Source organism: Triturus cristatus, chromosome 2_2, assembly GCF_964204655.1.
Source record: "Triturus cristatus chromosome 2_2, aTriCri1.1, whole genome shotgun sequence".
NCBI lineage: Eukaryota > Metazoa > Chordata > Amphibia > Caudata > Salamandridae > Triturus > Triturus cristatus.
In genome coordinates this window covers 631,553,365-631,574,930 of record NC_140582.1, presented here as the reverse complement: position 1 = coordinate 631,574,930, position 21,566 = coordinate 631,553,365, and the positions used below count along the sequence as shown (strand labels likewise).

The 21,566-nt window shown below is 41.1% G+C and overlaps 1 protein-coding gene across 1 annotated transcript in view; it reads left to right on the top strand.

Moving 5' to 3' along the window:
* The window catches only part of LOC146862603 (kynurenine/alpha-aminoadipate aminotransferase, mitochondrial-like), an 829,492-nt gene that overhangs the window by 668,706 nt on the left and 139,220 nt on the right, over window positions 1-21,566 (top strand). Inside the window, exon 9 of the mRNA XM_085641832.1 lies at window positions 18,056-18,138. Coding sequence (XP_085497958.1) covers window positions 18,056-18,138 — 83 coding nt within the window. The remainder of the gene's footprint in view (window positions 1-18,055; window positions 18,139-21,566) is intronic.

Below are 21,566 nucleotides of genomic sequence, written 5' to 3'. Positions count from 1 at the left end.
AGAAAGAACAGATCAGAACATGCAGAGCTGCATTCATCAGGTGTCTTGGATGGTTCTCAATTCCACTCTCCTGCAGCGTTATAACATTTTGGAAAGTAGCAGCAAAAGAACTAGACAAATCTTCTTCATGATTAGCAAACATATAACTTTTTGTTGGACTCTTCACTATGATCATGGCTTCCCTTTCCAATGATTTCTTCCAGATCAATGTTTTAAAACGATATAAAAAAATAATAAGAATAACTTTTTTTAAAACATTTTTTTAATAATTAAATATTTTATATACACATGTTCATATAATGTTTAGAATTGGAATTTTATGATGGTTTGCCATCCTTTTATGATTTTTAAAGAATTAATAAAAAGTATTTTTGACTTGACTTGACTTGACTTGGGTCCTAGGTCCAGGGGGCCAGTAAATCAGGGCACCATTCCAGCTGTCAGACGGCAATCTAGTTAGTTTGAAAAAGCCCAGTTCCAAACTGTCAGTACTATGAGTGGCAGTCCATTGGACGTTTAGACAGTTTTTAAAAACAATTGCAATCCCACCCCCCTGTTTTCCCTGTCAATCAAGATGAATGAATTTGTAGCCGTCGGGGATTGCTAGATTGATCTGAGGATGGTTTGTGGGATTTAACCAGGTTTCTGTAAAAAAGCATAGTTCCCGGGAGTGGGTACTGATCATGTCCCAGATTTCAATGGGATGTTTGGCTAGGGATCTAACGTTACGAAGGATGAATTTAGGGCTAAGATAGCCTAGGTCAGACGGGTCTGCCCAGGAAGGCGGGTCGAGGTGTTTAGCTTGCTGTGAAAGAGACAGGTCTTGCATGCTACTGGTCCTTCAAGATTTAGAGGAAAAACGTTGTGGCAGCAAATCGTAGGGGCGAGATGGGCAACTTCCCTAGTTCTGATATCCAACAGGGCTTTAGTTGAGTAAGTTACCCGGGTCAGGTGGGGGGCGATAGCCCTAATTTGGGCAGCGGTTCCTGGCTCTGGGCTTGTAAGGGCGCGGACGGGCGCAGACGGGCTTGCCTTAGGCGCGCCTAAGGCGTGTGCGCTTAAGATCTGCCATTTATAGTAGTAGGAGCTTAATCACTAGCCCGCTACCTTTTTGTAGCCTCCAAGATGGCAGCCGTCCCAAGCAGGAAGTTGGGTTGCTGCCCCCGATCCCAGGAGCGTGGGTCCCCGGGATAGCGAACCAGCAGCGTAATGTCAAAAAGTAAGTGCAAAAATGACAATTTGACAATTAGCAGCGATAAAAAACAATTAGCAGCAAATACGAACTGTGGAGCACGTTTTCCCGGCTTCCGCCTCAGGAAACAACTAGGTGCTGCACGTGCGCTTAAGATCTGGCATTTATAGTAGTAGGAGCTTAACCACTAGCCCGCTACCTGCTTGTAGCCTCCATGATGGCGGCCATCCCAAGCAGGAAGTCGGGTTGCTGCCCCCGATCCCCAAGAGCGTGGGTCCCCGGGATAGCGAACCAGCAGCGTAATGTTAAAAAGTAAGTGCAAAAATGGCAGTTTGACAATTAGCAGCGATAAAAAAACAATTAGCAGCAAATACGAACTGTGGAGCGAGTTTTCCCGTCTTCCGCCTCAGAAAACAACTATTGGTATTTATATAGCAAAAACCTAGCTGCGACGCAAATTGTAAATTTCTTGAGGGATGGAATACAAGGGGTTATTACAGATATCTGTTTTACACAGATTTCGGCACAGGGAGGTAAGTGAGTTGCCAGAATGACAAGTTGCTGAGTCTTATGCCGAGGTCGGGGTTCAAACCTTGATCTCCAGATTCTAAAGGGGCAGCTTAATGCACTCGACTACATCTCCTCGATATATTGAGTCAAACAATACGTCTGTTGAAGTAATAATCCCAGTTAAAAATTATGGAAGCGAGCTCACCAATTCAAAGAAAGTGATAGTAACTCACAAGTAGTCGAGGAGGATCCTATATTATTAGAAAAAACAGGAAGCCAGTAGGAACATGCAAGAGTAATACATGGTCAGGGGCAAGATGGTACCAGCAGAGGATAGGAGCATGGGTGAATGAAATGAATGGCAATAGGCATGTCCATCAAAAGTCCATTCGCTATTGCATATCCATGTATAGATAATTAAACAACCGCAAGACAGTGTAAAGCCCCAGCACCTTTGTTATGAAGAAATACCAATCATCTCTATTCAACACAAAGAGAAAGGGTTTTATTACAAAGGGAATACTCCTAGTCCCCATATATATATATACAAGTCATAAACAAATAAAGGAGTATACCTTGTGGATAAAAAAACTATCAACGAGATACGATGAGGATACCAAAGGAAATATTTTTTCCTTTGTAGAAAGACCCCTCACTCACCAACCTAGTTGGTGACATGCTTCATCATTGGGGTCCCAGCCGAATGCTACCCGGGTGTGCTTCAACACCTGCTTACAGTGGAGCAGGTTAGTCGCAACGTAGGTGCAGGTGAGTGAAATAGTGTGTTTAAATATGTCTTTATTTAACTCCCTAAGACTTTAATATGGAGCAATAATACAAGGTTAAAAACAAAGTGAGATACCTGGATAGGCTAAATTGACCTGTGGTATCTATATAAAGGAAAAAAGGGATCGTGGTCTACATGTTTCAACATATTGGTGATATTACCAGGTTTTCATCAGTGACCCGAGCGGTATCCACACACTAAGGTGCACCCTACTCTGGGTCAGTCGTCAGCCACACCAAATACTCACAGTGTGACAAACTCTCAGCCTTCTGTGAAAGGGAAAATAACCTGAAAGAAAGAATGAAAAATCATGTGTAGTTAAAATTATTAACGTGTGCTTTGACCATAAGTTGGTCATTGTTATCCGCTCGTACGTGGCTCCAATATGAGCTTTTTGGCGTGGTACACACCGTGTTGCACACATTCCATGCACGGCGTACAGTGCATTCGTGAATTCACGCAATGATGGTGTAATTAAACCATTCTTATACAGGGGTGAAACACCACCCCTGTTTCTGATTTCAGACCCACATTCAACATTTATACTTTTGGGTGTCTCACTGCCTATTAAAAAGTGAGCATTGCAGTAGGAGCCTTTTTAATATATGCATGCATAATTGCTGCTAGTAGGCTGTGAGACATGTGGTGGAGAGATCAAGCTTACTAGAGACTTGTTTCAGTCATGCCTCATGGAAACCGTGGGGAGAGGCGCTGGCTCTAGTCCCACTCTGAGGAAAAAAAACAGGGCAACATTGTGGTTTTTATAGACACGTACCTTATGCAAATGCGGTCGTGGCAAAGCGAAGCCCACCCACACTTGACAAATACTCACTTCGTCAAACCATGCCACCCACTTTTCAGCCTAAGTGCAACGCCCTTCACGGAGACCCGAGGATCTCTGTGTAAGTTTCACTGTGGAATTTAACCCGGAATAGCTAAGTTGTGTTTCTGGGTACTTCACACGTGACGTGTAACGCGGTCACTTCATCGCGTGCTGACGTAAAACAAGGGGCGTGACTAGGGGCAAAAAATTGAGTGATCATTGTCAATAGCAAACGAACGAAAAACAGAAAAATAACATTGATTTCTATGCAGACAACTACAAAAAAAAGGAGGAAGGAAGGTTTATGTGTCACAATATTTGCACATAGCAATGTATTAGTGTGAGGGATACGGGCAAACACCTTGTTGTTTATGGTGTATATAGCTGTAAAGAAGGCTTTCTGTCACAAATACAGCTCATAGTCATGTATTCAATTTTCACTGGGTTAACATTTCATTACATAAGTTTTGATCTTATGTATGGTTAATTAAGTCCAAACTATGACGATTATTTATAAGTGTTCTTTCAGAAAGGATAGTCTAAGGCACATATAGATGTAATGGATAAGTACTCGATAAAATTAACCCTCTATATCTCATCCAACTTATATAAATGAACTGTCAGAGGGAAAATCCATGAAGGCATAGATGGTTAGTGTTAGGGTAAAACTATCTACTGTCTCATCTAGTTTATCAAGAGCCATTGGAAACTACCTTTGTTGCACTGAATTCCACGGGATGTTATCGTTTAACCCATTTTTATGTGTGGACAATCTATATATCCAACGTTGTTCCTTCTCGAATAAACTATCTGAGACCATGTTGATAGAAATACAACTCACAGAAAGCCATATCAAGACCACCATCACCGGTTACAAAAAGAAACTAGATGAGTTAAATATCGAAATTATTGAATATAATGACAATTTAACCCAACAGAAGGTCCCAAAATTTCAGATAGACCTTAAACGTTTTTCATACGTGAAAACCTATCCTGACTCAGATCCTGGCAATGTCCCTCCTGTGAGAACAGATAGGAATTCATATCTCTGTAGTGAGGATTCCTCGGTCAGCAGTAGTTCGAGCACAGGTAGTGGAAGGTTCAGACAAAGAGGGAAAAATAGACCCCAAAATATGTGTCCCGCATACAACGCTCAAATGATGGGGGGTTTCAAGGTCCTTTTAATCCACACCAACATTACCTAATGTATGGATGACAACCACCATTCCCACAACCCCTATTCCCACAAAATACATTCAGGCTGCTTTTTTTAGGCAGGGGAAGGGGCAGAAGAAAGGGACTGAACCAGGTGCTCTGGGAGGAGGAGAACCCAGTGGGGAACAACACAAGGAGCAAAACACAGGAGCCACAGCGGGGACAAGCAACAGCAGGGTTAAGTTACCAAACTAGCCCCTAGACCACTCTCTATGATGGAAGAGAAGGTTCTGAATAAGGGACTGGGCTTTGTCCCCACAACAAAACGGGACAAATTCAGCCTCCATTGTGAGTTGTCTGGTTTCTTTCGTATGCTGAAGCTAAAAGTTTTCTTCAAAAAACAAGGCGACAGAAACCAACAAAACCAAGACCAAAGTGAGACAGGTTTACGTTTAAAATCCACATTTACACCTCCACCCCACACCATCCCTTTGGAGGTATTAACATTCAAACAAGACGTCTTTAAAGACATTGAAAATTTGGAAGTAAAACAACCCTTCTTCAACATGATTAAAGACGAGAATCTGGCCCTGGAAAGTCTGAAGAATTGTGACGATCTCATCATAAAACAGGCAGACAAAGGTGGAGGAGTAGTAGTGCAGAACAAGACATCCTATCAAACAGAGTGCCGTCGTTTACTAGCCGACGAGAAAAACTATGGGGCATATTAGCTAGACCGGCGATAAAATTATTGTTTTAGCGGCAGGAAACTGCCGCTAAAACGGCGATAATGGGCTTGCTAATATGCGTTATAGAATTCCAATATAAGCCCAGGTTAGATGTTCTGCACATCTAACCTGGTCTTCTATTCGAATTCTATAACGCATATTAGCAAGCCCATTATCGCCATTTTAGCGGCAGTTTCCTGCCGCTAAAACGGCGATAATTTTATCGTCGGTCTTGCTAATATGCCCCTATGTTCCTTTACCATCAAATCCAACTCTTGAGCTGAAACAAGAAATTAAATCCCTGGTGGACCTTGCTGAGTCCAGGGGGTATATATCAAAACAGGAGGCTGACTTTCTAACAAATAGCGAAGGGAAAGTCCCTTATTTTTGCACGCTGCACAAAAAGAAAAACCCTCCACCTGGCAGACCCATCGTCTCTGGAATAGGGTCTCTCCTGGAACCCCTATCACAGTTTTGTGATTTTTTTTCTGAAGACCTTGGTACAGAACACAGAAACCTACTTACAAGACACCAAGAGTTTATTGAACCTCCTAAAGGATATCACGGTGGATGAGACGACGATCCTGGTGAGCTTCGATATAGAAAGCCTCTACACCAGTATTCCTTAAGATGACACCCTGGAGATGCCTAAGAAAGCACTTGATGAGACAGGTTGGACGTATAGAACACCCAAACACTTCATCCTTGAATGTTCTACACTAGCCCTGAAAAGAAATTATTTTGAATTTGAGAGGGACCTGTACCTCCAAATTGGCAGGACTTCAATGGGCAGCACCTACGCCCCGAGTATGGCCGGGCTCTAAGTCTTCGATTTTGAAAAGAAATTTATACTGAGTGACATCAACCCTTTCTCTTCATACATTATGTTTTGGAAGAGATACATTGACGGTGTCCTTGTCATTTCGCGAGGACCTAACAATATGTTAATGGACTTCATCTGATGGATAAATATCTGCGACAGGAACTTGAGGTTCACCCACGCGATTGAAACTAATAGCATGGTGTTCCTTGACGTCGTAATCACTAAAGAAAATGGGAGCCTTGAGACAAGGACACACCACAAACCAAACCAACTGCTAAGAACAATTTGCTCAGGTTCGAGAGTTTTCACCCTAGGGTATTGAGGGAAAATCTGCCCTATGGCCAATACCTCAGACTGCGTCGCAATTTCAGCAAAATCACTGATTACCGCACCCAAGCATCAGACCTCACCAAGAAACTATTGGAAAGAGGCTACTCAGAAAAAATACTGAACACATATCAAAAACGTGCCCACAGTCAACCTAGCGATCTCCTCCTAGAGGATAAATGAAATACAGTGGAAGAAACACCACTGACATGTGTCACCACTTATAGCACTGCCTCAAACCAGGTGACATGCTCTATTAATACCAATGGGGTATTCTCCAGACTGGCAACCAGCACTGGGAGAAACCTGTATGCTCCTTCAGAAAAACAAGGAGTTTGAAAGACACACTGGTGAACATACGTGAAAGAAAAAAAGAACAAGGCAATCCACCCACTGTACTTAACGCATGGGGCCTACCCAACATCAAAGGCCACTTTCCCTTTGGTGATTGCAGTGTGTGCAACCTTACAACAGCAACTAAAACCCTTACCTAATAACATGCCCATGCGGCCTACAATACGTAGGTATGACTGGTAGAAAAATCAAACAAAGGATATGTGAACATCGCAGCACCACCAAGTGCAAAAAAGTGACAACAAAACTCACAGAACATTTCCTCCAGGTCAACCACACTACTAATGATATGAAATAGAACAGATAAAAATCGGAAAACTGATCCAACAACGCTTATTCGAGAAGGAACAATGTTGGATATATAGATTGTCCACACATAAAAATGGGTTAAACGATAACATCCCGTGGAATTCTGTGAAACAAAGATAGTTTCCAATGGCTCTTGATAAACTAGATGAGACAGTAGATTGTTTTACCCTGACACTAACCATCTATGTCTTCATGGATTTTCCCTCTGACAGTTCATTTATATAATTTGGATGAGATATAGAGGGTTAATTTTATCAAGTACTTATGCATTACATCTATATGTACCTTAGACTATCCTTTCTGAAACAACACTGATAAATAATCGTCATAGTTTGGCCTTAATTAACCATACATAAGATCAGAACTTATGTAATTAAGTGTTAACCCAGTGAAAATTGAATACATGACTCTGGGCTATATTTGTGACAGAAAGCCTTCTTTACATCTATATACACCGTAAACAACTAGGTGTTTGCCCGTGTCCCTTACACTAATACATTACTATGTGCAAATATTGTGACGCAAAAACCTTCCTTCCTCCATTTTTTTGTAGATGTCTGCATAGCAATCAGTGTTATTGTTCTGTTTTTTGTTTGTTTGCTATTGACAATGATCACTCAATTATTTGCCCTTAGTCACGCCCCTTGTTTTACGTCAGCACGCGATCAAGTGACCGTGATACGCGTCACGCGTGATGTACCCAGAAACACAACGTTGCTATTCCGGGTTAAATACCGCAGTGAAACTTACACAGAGATCCTCGGGTCTCCGTGAAGGGCGTTGCACTTAGGCTGAAAAGCGGGTGGCATGGTTTGACGAAGTGAGTATTTGTCGAGTACGGATGGGCTCCGCTTTGCCTCAACCGCATTTACGTAAGGTACTTGTCTATAAAAACCACAATGTTGCCTTATGTTTATTTTCCTCAGAGTGTGACTAGAGCCAACGCCTCTCCTCACGGTTTCCATGAGGCATGACTGAAACAAGTCTCTAGTAAGCTTGATCTACCCACCACATGTCTGACAGCCTACTAGCGCCAATTATGCATGCATATATTAAAACAGCTCCTACTGCAATGCTCACTTTTTAATGAGCAGTGAGACACCCACAAGTATAAATGTTGAATGTGGGTCTGAAATCAGACACAGGGGTGGTGTTTCACCCCTGTTTAAGAATGGTTTATTACACCATCATTGCGTGAATTCACGAATGCACTGTACGCCGTGCATGGAATGTGTGCAACACGGTGTGTACCACGCCAAAAAGCTCATATTGGAGCCACGTACGAGCGGATAACAATGACCAAATTATGGTCAAAGCACACGTTAATAATTTTAACTAAGCATGATGTTTCATTCTTTCTTTCAGATTATTTTCCCTTTCACAAAAGGCTGAGAGGTTGTCATACTGTAAGTATACGTGTGGCTGACGACTGAACCAGAGTAGGGTGCACCTTAGCGTGTACATACCGCTTGGGTCACTGAGATAGGTCCTGATGAAAACCTGGTAATATCACCAGTAGGTTGAAGCATGTAGACCATGATCACTTTTGTCCTTTATATAGATACCACAAATCAATTTTGCCTATCCCGGTATCTCACTTTGTTTTTAACCTTGTCTTAGTTCTTCATATTAAAGTCTTGTCTTAGTATAAAGACATTGTTAAACACACTATTTCACTCACCTGCACCTTTGTTGCGACTAACCTGCTCCACTGTAATCAGGTGTTGTAACACACCCGGGTAGCATTTGGCTGCTCGGGTGGGACCCCAATGAGGAAGCATGCCACCAACTAGGTTGGTGAGTGAGGGGTCTTCCTAAAAAGGAAAACTATTTCCTTTGGTATCCTCATCGTATCTCGTTGATGTTTTTTTATCCACGGGGTATACTCCTTTTTTGTTAATGAAATACCAATCATCCCCATGTACACCTGACCATGACCGAACACTTCGGGGAACATTGATAAATTATCATTCAACATTATTACCAGTTGCTAAATCGATCTTAAAACAATTGAATTCAAGTTTCTGGTCAGAGTGTGAAAAGAGAAGAGGTTCTCAAGGCTTCTTTACTCTAGTGTTAAAAACCAACAAAATCAGTTTAAGTTTTAAAAGAGAAATACATTTGATACTATGTTCTAATACCCTACGTGACTCTGTGTCACATAAAGCACCCCTTTTCCTGTACCCCAAAAATGAAGCCATTTTACTAGCTATTCCTAAACTGAATTTGCACTTGTTAAATATAATAATGTAATCTAGTGTTAGCCTATGGGAGAGCCAGCATTGCCACAGTGAAAACTGACTTTGTATGTTTTCACTGCCAGGGCATGTAAAACATTATCAATCAAAAAATGGGGTTACTGTTCCTGATAAAACACAGTTGGTGTCTGTCACGGTGATCTGCAACATTATGGGGGATTTGCCGGGTGCGCGACTCGCTGCACCTACCCTTGACCATGCGTGTCTGAATGGTCATTAAACATACATCTCCCACTTTTAAATACAATGCACCCTTCCCAAAGGGCATTTAAGGTCTACATTAGGGATCACTTATAAGTAATAAAAAGGAATTTCCCTCTCCCGGTCCCCCCTTTTTGAGTACTCCCTCTCCACAGCGTAAAGATTGACTCTCCATCCTACATTCCTTTCAGGCAGTATGGCCCTGGCGACCTCGCCCAGTTGTAATTGAGGAAATAGTTGGATTTATTGGGTGCTCTTTTGTTAATGTTTCTTCACCTGTTGTAAACTATATGGCATGCATGGAATACACTGTATTTTTCATTGACACATCCATCGCTTTGCGCAACTGGTCTTCGTTCTCTTGCTGAATGTGTTTTTTATACAATGATGAACCATGGTGCTGCTATGAAGACCCTTTCTGCATTATCTGTATGTGCTGAAGAATGCCACTTCACCATCAATGGGTATTGCTATGTCTGGATGCCTCTGTACTGTTGCTCTCTTTACATTGCATAAAAACTGTTAAAATAAGTAATAGAAAGGGAGGTTTATGTCTGTAAAAGATTTATTTTGACAGTCTAAAACTGCAGACAGGCTACAGTAGTAGTAGTAGTTGTAGTAGTGGTAGGCCTGCAGTCATGTTTTGCACTGTCACTGTAGTGGTGGCACAATTTGTGCTGCATGCCACTAGTGACATTTGGACATGACCTGGATACACTTTGTATCATATACTAGAGTCTTAAAGGTAAGTTAAATATGCCAATTTGGAGTATTGCCAATTTCAACATGTTTTAGGACTCCATGCACATGGACTGGACACTGGGCAGTAGTGTTGCAGTGTGTAGAACCCACAAACCAGCAATTTAATCTAGCACAAAATGGGGGTGACCATGCATCAAAGGACATTTACAGTCACCGAGCTGCCCATATGAAGCAATGAGATAGGGCGTTTACCCCCACGCAGTGGCAAAGTCTGAACACCCATAACTGTTGTCCTGCATCCAGTTTACAATATATTACTGCTTGTGATAACTCAAATTCTTTAAAGTACCAATCACTCTCGCATATTGACCAGCCTTTTTATGCTAGTTTTCAGGTCCCACCAATGTGCCTAATAATAACTAGTGGGTCATACATTTGTTAGAAATCTCTAAACTTATTCGGTCTATGATCAAATCACGTTCCCCACAATACACAGATGAGAACCTATACCCACATGTTATGCATGATCACCTAACCTTTGTGAGTCAAAGTAACAAACTACTGGCTATAATACTGGATGCCAGATATAGTTACTATTTTCTTTTAAATCGTTAATTCCACCATTTCCATTTGGACACCATGACTCCAGCTATTCAAGTAGTCGCCTCTTTTTCAATCGGGTTACAGTACTTCTTGCCACATATATCCCAATCACAACATTCTCGTACTACCATTACAACCTCCACCACCAGTGCTTTACGAGAATGAACTTTATTGATAGTTTTTCTACCTTGAGAATTCTTCTTTTCATTTTAATACATCAGACCAATGCAAACTGACTGCAATACCATTTGCCCAATGTAATTCACGCCCATACTTCCACTCTAGAATATGGCGCTAATGCACTGGTTTAATAATGACCCAGGACACTGTTCAAACACAGATTGCAAAATATTACTGTTATTGGGACCATCCAGATACACTGACCTCAGAAGGACACTCAATCCAACTTATTTTGCAAGTAATTACGGTATGCCTTACTCCATGCCAAGCTGACTTGCTTCCCTCTGCTCATTCTCCCCCAACTCCTGAGATTCAGATATCTTTTGACTCTATGGGGCATATGCATCAAGCTAGGCTATTGTGATTCCTTAATATCGATTATTAAGGAATCGCTCTTAAGGAATCGCAATAGCCTATGCATGTAGGATTCGCAAACAAAAATTGTGAGTCCTACACATTTTCTAATAGCGACTCGCAAATTGTGATTCGCTGTTTGGAAATGCATTCCCATTCATTCCTATGGGCCTAGAGACACATAGGAATGAGTGGGAAACCATTCTCAATTTGCGATTTCCAAATAGATAATCGCAAAATGCAAATGCAACTTCAAGGGTGATAGGAGGCCAAATGGCCACCCTGATTCACCCCCAAAACTGGCATTAAAAAATGCAATTTCTAGCATTTTTCTAAGGAATTGCAGCTTACCACCAACTTCAAATTGGTGGTAATTTGCGATTCAGATTGCTTCTTGCATTGCATTTAAGGAATCGCAAATTGCAAATCCCTAAATGCATTTGCAAAATAGTTAATCGCAAACTTTGCAATTACCTAGTTTGCGATTGGGTTTAGGCTTGATGCATCCCAAATGACTAATTACCGATCGTTTGTGACCGGTAATTAGCTTGATGCATGTGACCCTATACTTCTTAGCGAAGCTGCCCGTAATGCTCACTATTAGTACCTGCTGCTAGTGGCATCTTAAGGATTTGGGGGCTCTGGGCAAGATATACATTGGGGGGTTCCTGTAAGGAACATATTTAAAATGTTATTACCCATTTCCTGTTAACCTTCAACAGGGTCACACAAAAACAGTAGAATTATGTGTTACCTGGGACCCACAAACGTTCTGGGGGTAGAGAGAGACAGAGCCAGAGATAGAGAGGTTCATATAAAGAACTAGAATAGACTGAGGTCAAAAAGTGAAAGTTAACTCTGCCAAAGGAGCCCTTGGAAGTTGGGGGCCCTGGGCATTTGGTCTTATTTCCCATGCCTTAAAACGTCTCTACCTGGTGCTCCTTTCTATGTGATGTGACCTTCCTTCCTTTGCTCTGTATGGGTTACACATTAAAAAAAACTGTCACTGAAACTGTTTTGCGAAGAAATGTGCCCGGAGACTCCAACTGTGCACTTTAGTGTTTTTGTTTCATACCCTTTTTACCTCTCAAGACATGCTACACTGGCACCGTTTGAGGCCCGTGGTTCCCAGCTTTTCCTATTTCTCTGCACTTCATCAGAGACTCTGGCCAGGCGCTTGGATTTCTCACATGTTCTCTTTCACAAACTTGACAGAAGAACCTACTCAACCTAAGGTATACCCATGTATAGTTTCCTGACCTATGCTCCCTATTATTTTAATCTCCGATAATCTCACTACTTTCCAAAATACATAAAAACCTTTGGCAAAGACCTATCTTTTCCAACAATAACCATATGTTTCCACATGAGAAATTACATTTATCAAGAAGCAAGATAAGTGTACCATACATGATTTATCTTCCTCTTATACAAAGTAATGCTCAAAGTCCACCTGCTATCTAATGCAACAATCTCATCCTAGAAGAACATCCATTATTAATGCACAGTAAAACCAATGAGCTGCTTCAGATATATAGGAGTGCCCGACTACCTGCCAATCACTAAACCCTGCCAATTAGGGTCTCATGCAGCTCAACCATTTTTCACAACTGTTACCCCCACCCCTCTCAGACAACAACCATACTATTGTAAACGTGTCATCCAATACTATTGCACATTCTACCCTCAATTAAGATCAGAAATGTTATTCCACCATCAAGATGTGCATACTATCTCTCTCACAGGATGACCACTTAAGAAATTTTATGGATAATTACACACCCTAAACACTCAGGGGCATATTTACAAGCCACTTGCTCCGCTGATGCATCACTTTTTGTGATGCATCGATGGCGCAATGTGATGCTCCATATTTACAAGGACACGTAAACTCACCCTGCGTGGCTTTTCGTGTCCTTGTAAATACGGGCCCTTTTCACAGAGAAATTAGCGTGAAAGGGGCATTCCATGGGTGTTGCTGTGGGTGTGCCCATGCAACACCCATGGATTCTGCCGCATTCTTAGATTTACAATGTTTCGCAAACCTGGGAATGTGTCAGAATCCTACACCTCCCCAGGGGAGGCGTAAGGATGCGCAACAAAAAAATACTTTTATTTCTCCTTGTTTTTTCCTCTTGTTATGAGAAAAATGCCTTTAATGATTGCTTTTGTGCAGGAAGGTGTCCCTTCCTGCACAAAAGCAATCATCCCTGCAATGCAGGCACCATGGTGCAAGGGTGCCTGCGTTAGCACATGGCAGACAATTGTGCTCCAGCGCAGGGGAGAGCTCAAGGATACGTCATATTGTTGTAAATATGACTAATCCCTTTGCTTCTGAAGTAATGCAGCACCGCGCAGCCAAATGGCTTGCGGCAATGAGTTGCGTTACTTCCTCTTAAATATAGCCCATAATTTACATTTTCCTCCCAGGCAAATATTCCATTATGCAAGAGTACCTATGCCAAGATCACTACATGTGCACAAAAGATTATTTGCCTGAGTCTCCTTTAAAAAACAAAATTCCGTTTTCTCACAGCATAAATATGTGAAAATATGTAAATCAATGAATACGTCATATGGCATAGTTTTGCATCTGTGTGATATCACGTGCTGTGTGCTGTCACCCTTCTGACAATAGTGTTACAAAATGTACTATTATACATTCCTGACACGTGTGCAGTGAAACACTAGGGTGCCTTCACCATTTTACCTCACATTTTCTTTGCTATTTATGTTACTATTTTTTGTTTTTGTTGGTAAATGAATCCCTTACAATTGTGAGAAATTCCCAGACCTGCCGAGCAGTAGGGACTGAAGTGTGTTGGCTGTACAACCATTCATCAGTTAACTGATGCCATCATGAAAAAAGATGATATTCACAAAAATGTACACTAAAATATTTTCTAAAATTACATTATATGGAATTTATACTTAACAATGTATTAACAATGTATATCTCTTTTGTACAACTGTATAACATTGTGTGACTTTATCTCGGGTGACAGCATCCTCACTAGAAATACTCCCCTCACTGTGGCCTAATAGGGCTCACGCACCATTGTGAATGCGCCATTTAATCATCATATTGTTGAAGTTCAGGAAAAGGGGTGTTTTATGTGACGCAGAGTCAGGCAGGATGTTAGAACATTGGGCCTGATTATGATGGCGGTGGGACCGCCACCGTCAGGCCGTCCATGGTGGTCCTACCACCATCGGACCCTGCAGGACCGCCCGCCGCATTATGATGGCAGGCAGATGGAGAGATGGGGGAAAGACCGACTGCCACGCATCCAACGGGCTCAAGGAGCCCTTCGGATAGACTGCAATCCCTACAACAGTGGCGGTGCCTGCTCAGGCACCGCCATAGGGACTACAATGTCTCTTTCCACAGGTCGTTCATGGCAGTTAATGCACCATGAAAAGGCAGACGGAAAGGGACTTTGGGGGCCACTAGCGGGCCTCCCTTTCACCTGCACCCTGTGGTAGGCACCACATGGTGCCTGTCACAAGGTGCAGGGATGTTCACAGACATGCCTTTTCGGGCTGCAGCACAAGCCTCAATGCTAAGAGGCATGTTTCCAACCGCCTCCATTGTGGTCGGATCGTAATTCCCCTGGCGGGACCGCCGACTCCCTGTCGGCAGTTCCCGTTCCTGACAGGATGGCAGTCAGACGCTCGTCCGACTGACATCACGATCACCCAAGAGTATCAAATTTCTCTTTAAAACTAAACTGATTTGGTTTGTATTTAATATTCTTTTCATGAAACACGAGAGTAAAGAACGCCTAAGAGCCTCTTCTCTTTTCACACTCAGACCAGAAACTTGAATTAAATCATTTTAAGAGTGATTTAACAAGCAGTATTAATGCAGGATGATAATTTATAAATGTTCCCTGAACTGTTTGGTCATGGTCAGGTGTACATGGAGATGATTGGCATTTCTTCATGACAAAGGTGCTGGGGGCTTTATACCCGTCTTGTGGTTGCTTAGTCATCTATTTACAGATATGCAATTAGAAATGGGCTGGTGATGAATTGGACATTCATATTGGTATTCATTTTATTTACCCAAACCCCTATCCTCTGCTGGGACATTCTTGGATCTGCCAATTTCGAGTTGTCATCTGACCACTCATGCCTTCCCTTGAGTGAGATGTGGTTTGCTCACATGCTATACATGAACGGCTTTGGGTATGGGAGATGTCTGTCTTCCTTCAGCAGGATGTCTCGGTAGCTGTGCACAGGTACCTTCATGAACCTCAAGGGATGCCTGCCCTGACACTGGCAGATGTAGCTCCCACCTGGTCCTGCCTACCTTTTGTCTTCCTGGTAAGAATTGCCCCAAGCCCATGGGATGGGAGGGGAGCTGTCCTATAACTGGTTTAGAGTGACCTGTGAGGAGAACCCTAAGGGTTAGCCCTTCTACCACATGTACCCAGGACTAAAAAGTGGGCTTCAAGGGTAAGTTGATTGACATCCTGTTAAGCTTCAGTGACACAAAAGCTGCAAGAAGTCCACCTTCCTGGAAGAGACTATCTGGCCAGTTCCAACTGGACCTGCTCTAGACCCTGCTAAAAGCTTGCCCTGGAGTGAGCCCTGACCCACAATTCCTGTTTCTGAGGTCCTGGAACCCTTTCTGGTGTCAGAGTGTACTCTCCCTGCCTAACCCTAAAAGTGAGGACATGGAAACTTTTGGCAACGTTTCTTCAAGAGAAATGTTGGAATAGGGCCTACTGACCAGCAGATCCACAGAAGGATCATCACTGGCGGGGATTGACTTCTCACAGCTCCAACTAGGTTCTCCTCTGGGACCGAAGTAGAAGCCAAATCCAAAGATATCAAAACCATTGCTAGCTCTACCCTGCAGCCTTGCTCAGCTGAAGGAATCTGGAGCTCCAGAGAAGCATCAAAGACTGTCTGCTGATGACTTCATTGGAACTGACACCAACTGGAGTCTGATCGATGTTGAGGTCATGTTTTACACAAATCAAGAATTTCTGCTCTGAGCCTTCCAATCTTCGTCAATACCTGCATCAGAACCCCATCCTCCTACAACCCGTCACCATAGAGCCCCGTTTTAGCTTCAGCCTGCTGCTATTGAGGTCAACAGATCCATTTACAAACCGCCTATGTCTAGAGCTATTTTGAAGAAAAGAAGGTAAGTTCCTGTATCGATGTGTTAATTGATCATGATCAGCCTTAACCCCTGAATTTGCCCCAGATTAGCACACCGAGTGGCCCACAGTTCGCTCTTTGCGCTTTTTGGTGCTATTTTCATTTAAAACTTAAAACATTCATATCTCCAGTTCCCCTGATATAACTTCTGTTGTTTTTATGTCATTTTGGCAATTAACGTATTCTCTATTTTTATAAATTGAGTAGGGATATTTGTTGTATTATGCTTTTGACTTTTTAGATGGTTTGGTACTTCTAAATGCTTTGCACGTTTTCTTACGTTAAACCTGTCTGCTGTGTGCCATAGCTACCAGAGCAGAGGTTGAGTTAATTACTGAAATCTTTACTGAACATAACAGAAATACTTCCATTAATACTTGTGGGGGACTATAATGTACTCAAATTAATAACCCGCTTTCTCAAAGAAACCAGTGGCAGTCATGGGTTAGAACAGATGGAAAGAGAACTTTGTATATGTTGGTCAGCTTAGAAAATGCACAGACTGCAAATTAAATTTGTCAAAAGCCATAATGTGGATGTATCTGATGACAGAGTAATAAAAGTTCAACTTGTTATGGTTCTGGTTCATATAAGAAATTACGTTTCTAATCACCCAGAGGGAGGACAACAAACCAATCCTGGCAGATCCAGAATCTGCGGGGATCCACAGAATACCTACCACCCAGTGTCCCTGCCTTTCTTCTGATTAAAATGGTACCCCATTTGTGTGGCTACGCCTATCACTCGCAATACAATAGAACTCACAATGCAACATGGAGAATTCAGATGTTCACCTTGAAAATTCACTCATTTTCATCACATTTCTGGGAAAGAAAGTTCCAGAATCTGTGAGGATCTACAAAACTCCTATCACACAACATTCTTACACTTACCTTGATAAAAAACAATACCCCAGTTATATGGCTAGGATGATAACCTCTGGCAATAATTACATGTGAGGGATTCTTTCAGTTTTGGGGTAAAGAAGATAAGTAAGTCTTTGCTCAATGTTTGCGATGAGATGGGGGTTTATTTAGCTCATTATTTATTTATTTTGAAGCTTTATTTGAAACCTGTCTTGGACTGGTTGTTAGTTTCTTTTTTTGGAGTAAAACAGTGGTGTAGATTTTTAACGGTATTTTTTCTTCTAGTGTTTTTGAACAATATGTTTCTATCATGATTTCGATTCATTTTCAGTGTGCTTTCTAGCAAATTTTGAACCTCAAACTCACACATCATTTCACTAAAGCTGTGTATATAAACTTGCAGCCAAATAAGTAAAGATTTGACCCTCTTTTGGTTATTGGCTAGCTTTACAAACATCTTTTCAGGAGAAGACACATTTGTACAAACAGCGAACTCCAAGCAATGCTGATTGGTACAAAGATTGTGTTGCAAGCAAAGAATAACAACATATGCATTGTTATCTGCTAAATATTCAACAGCATCTGGGTGGGTATATATTTTGATTATTAGTGCGTACAAAAGCATACTGTATTATGAATGACAATGACATTATACCTAATTATAAGGCATACCATTTATTAATCAAAAATTCTCCTCTTCTTCTTTAGCCTTTGAAGCCCTCGTTTCTTTCCATGGATGTTGACGGTCGAGTTCTCAGAGCAGACTCAATGTCTAAAGTTATATCTCCAGGGTACGTTAAATTTTTCAGGATTTCATGGCATTATGTGTGTTGAGAATGGACGCCAATAGAAATCGTTTCAGTTGAATGTTTTTTATGTGAAATAAAAATCATATCAGTTTTTAGATTTCAGATTTTAGGGTCACTCAATGAATGCACACTACTACTTTAACCCATGCACCCGGTGCTTTTAATTGTGGTGTTTACGATTAATAGTTTCACAAAATTCGAGTATATCGAAAGAAAAACTCACCTATCAGGTAATTAGGATTCAAAGAAAGTTCACTGTAATCATGTTACTAGAAAAAAGACTCTTTTTCTAGAAACCCCTCACACATCAGGGTTACCCCTGGGTGGCATGCTTAATCACAGGGGTTCCTCTCAAGTCAAGTCAAGTCAAGTTATTCTTTATTCGGTTATTAATACACAATAACCATAAAAGTACAAAGACAAAATTACATTTATATAAAATTACAATTATAGGGCCACATATAATAAAAACCGAGTAAGTTCAGATCTCAATTGTTTTCCGTAATTTAAAAACATTTTTAAGGAATGAGGAAATAAATACGACAGTTAAAATATTGTCCAGTTTCTGTACAGCTAAAAAAGCAGGGCGACAGCGATTAAGTTCCAGCATTTTTAGCAAAGGTACAACAAACATTTGTCTTGGTCTAGTATATAATTTACAAAAGAAAAGTATATGCATATCTGATTGCACTGATAAATCATCGCAGGGACATTTACTCATGATTTTTGACCAATTATTCATAGTTGGAAAGCTGAGTGATCTAAATAGTAGATTAAATCTAAAACGTGTCAATAAAAACCTTTCATAATCACTCATTTGTAGCTTTAGATATGGCTGTAAACTATAGCAGATTACAATTTGCTAAAGAGCTACTACCGTAGATTTCTTAAATTCTGTTTTCGCTCTGGTCTCTTGCAAATAGGTCATACATCTATATTTTAAACATTTCCTCGAAATATTGCAGAGAGAAAGCGGATCAGTATAATAATCCCCTAGTCCCAATAGCGTGAGAAAATTATTGATATAATGCAGCCATCTAATTTTCCCACACTTCTCTAGACCCATTGCATTTCCCATAATCATTCGGTTTAAACCAGATTCATCTGCGGTCCATATTCTATGCCATAAAAGAACTGGTGCAGTTTTTATTATGTCTTCTAAGTATGGTTCCCCTAGTTCGGTATGGCAAGAATATGTTGAAACACTCTGTGGGACGGCCAGGAGATATTTCATAAAATTGTTTTCCACAACTTGTAATATGCTGACGTTTGCATATCCCCATAGGCCTGCTCCATAAGTGGCAATCGCTACGCAAGTTGCTTTGTAAACAGTCAATATTTCCTTAATTGGTTTCCTCCCTATTTTCCGACTAAAATTTTTTAAAGCCATGATAGATTTACAGTACAACAATTTCCTTGTCTTAATAGTGTTGTTCCATAGCCCAGAGCTATCAATTAAGACCCCTAAATAGGGGAATGTTAAGGTGTCCTCTACTGGGGTAGTTCCAATATAGATTACTTTTTTCTTCCTCTGCGCACCCGTCCCACAGTGCATGGTGAATGTCTTAGAACAATTTATGCTTAAATCTAGCTGGTTCATAAAATCCAAAAAGGAAGTGACTACTCTTTGCATGGCCTGCGGTGTTCTAGCCATTAGTACCGCGTCATCTGCATATAACAGAATTGGGATTGATCTATTTCCTACCATTGGTACATCCCTACACTCTGTTATCAGAGTCTTTTCCACGTTATTGATATAAAGTGTAAAAAGAAACGGCGCAAGGACACAGCCCTGTCTTACACCCCTTCTGATTGCAAATGATCCAGTGCATTCACCATTTTTCCCATATCTTACTCGGGCCGATGCTCCTGCAAAAAGGTCTCTCAGGAAGTCAATAATCTGCTTATCCACACCCAGTTTGTCCATTACTAACCAAAGTTTACAATGTGTTACTGAGTCGAATGCTGAGGTAAGATCCACAAAAGTTAAAAACATTCGTCCCTCTTTCACTTTGGTATATTTTTCAATTAAAATATGCAAATTCAAACACTGTTCAATAGTACCAAGACCTTTCCTAAAGCCATACTGCAGGTCACTTAAAATATTTGCTTCATTAGCCCATATATGTAATCTGTCTAAGATTACCCTTCCTAGAATTTTAATAGTAGAATCCAGGAGTGATATTAGGCGGTAACACTTGCAGTTTTCACGGTCGCCCTTTTTAAAAATTGGGACTATCAGGGATTCACACCACGATGGGAGGAGGCCTTTTTTCAGAGTGGCATTAAACATACGTGTAAGGATTGGTGCCCAGAGTTCCTTGTTATTTTTAAATAAGTCAACAGGGACTCCATCAGGGCCTGGTGCTTTTCCCGCCAAACTTGCATCAATACATTTCTGCACCTCTGTTATTGTTATTTCAGGTTCAAGTTGGATACTCCTCTGTACATGGTCTCTCAGTTGATTATCATCATGGGTACTAACCATATGATCCTGTACAATGGAATACAACTTGGTAAAATGTTCGGCCCACTCACTCTCAGTGATTGCTACATCTAGTGGGTCCGTATCACTAAAATTTAAAAAGGGGGCATTGACAACTCTCCAGAATGAGGCGGAATCTTTACTTAGCGAGGCGTCACATAAAGCATCCCATGCCTCTAGTTTTAGTGCATTTTTCCTATTTTTAAGGGTCTGCTTATAGACACTCCTACACTTCCTGATTAGGTCAGCATCCTTCTCAGTAGCATGTATAGCATGCTTTAAACTTCTATACGCCTTCGTACATTCAGTATCAAACCACCTCTTCTTCCTTGTGTTCCCTCCTTTTGTATCAACCCACAATAACTTTCTTGTTTGAGCAATGATTGATGTAAAATTACTGATAAAATCTGTATCTTTGGCATTTACATCTGTACATACGTAAAATTCTGGCAACATGCTTTTAATTAATTTCTCCTGAAATTCTATGGGGCAAATTTTTGTCCACTTCAGAGCATAGCCATTTTTACGGACCATAATGATGTCATCTATTATCACTTTAGATTTGGTCCTACCACGGTATTTCTTACATCCCATGGTTATTTTAAAGCTTAATGGAAAATGATCACTAAGTGGGCAATCCAAAATTCCATTTTTCCGGATCATGTCCCTATGTCTAGAGGTCATTAGGGCATAATCAATAGTTGTATTTGCCCCTCTGCCGTTGAACGTTGGTAAAAAGGGGATTTCCGGACTAATCAGCTTATTTACAAAGTCCAAATCATTTTCAAATATTAATTCATTTAAACAATCCCCTCGTACAGAATGCTCAAAATGACTAGAGCCAGTGTCTCTATCCAGTTTTATCCCACACAGCCCATTCTCGCCACTCCTGCATATTTGGCAATTAAAGTCTCCTGCCCAAATA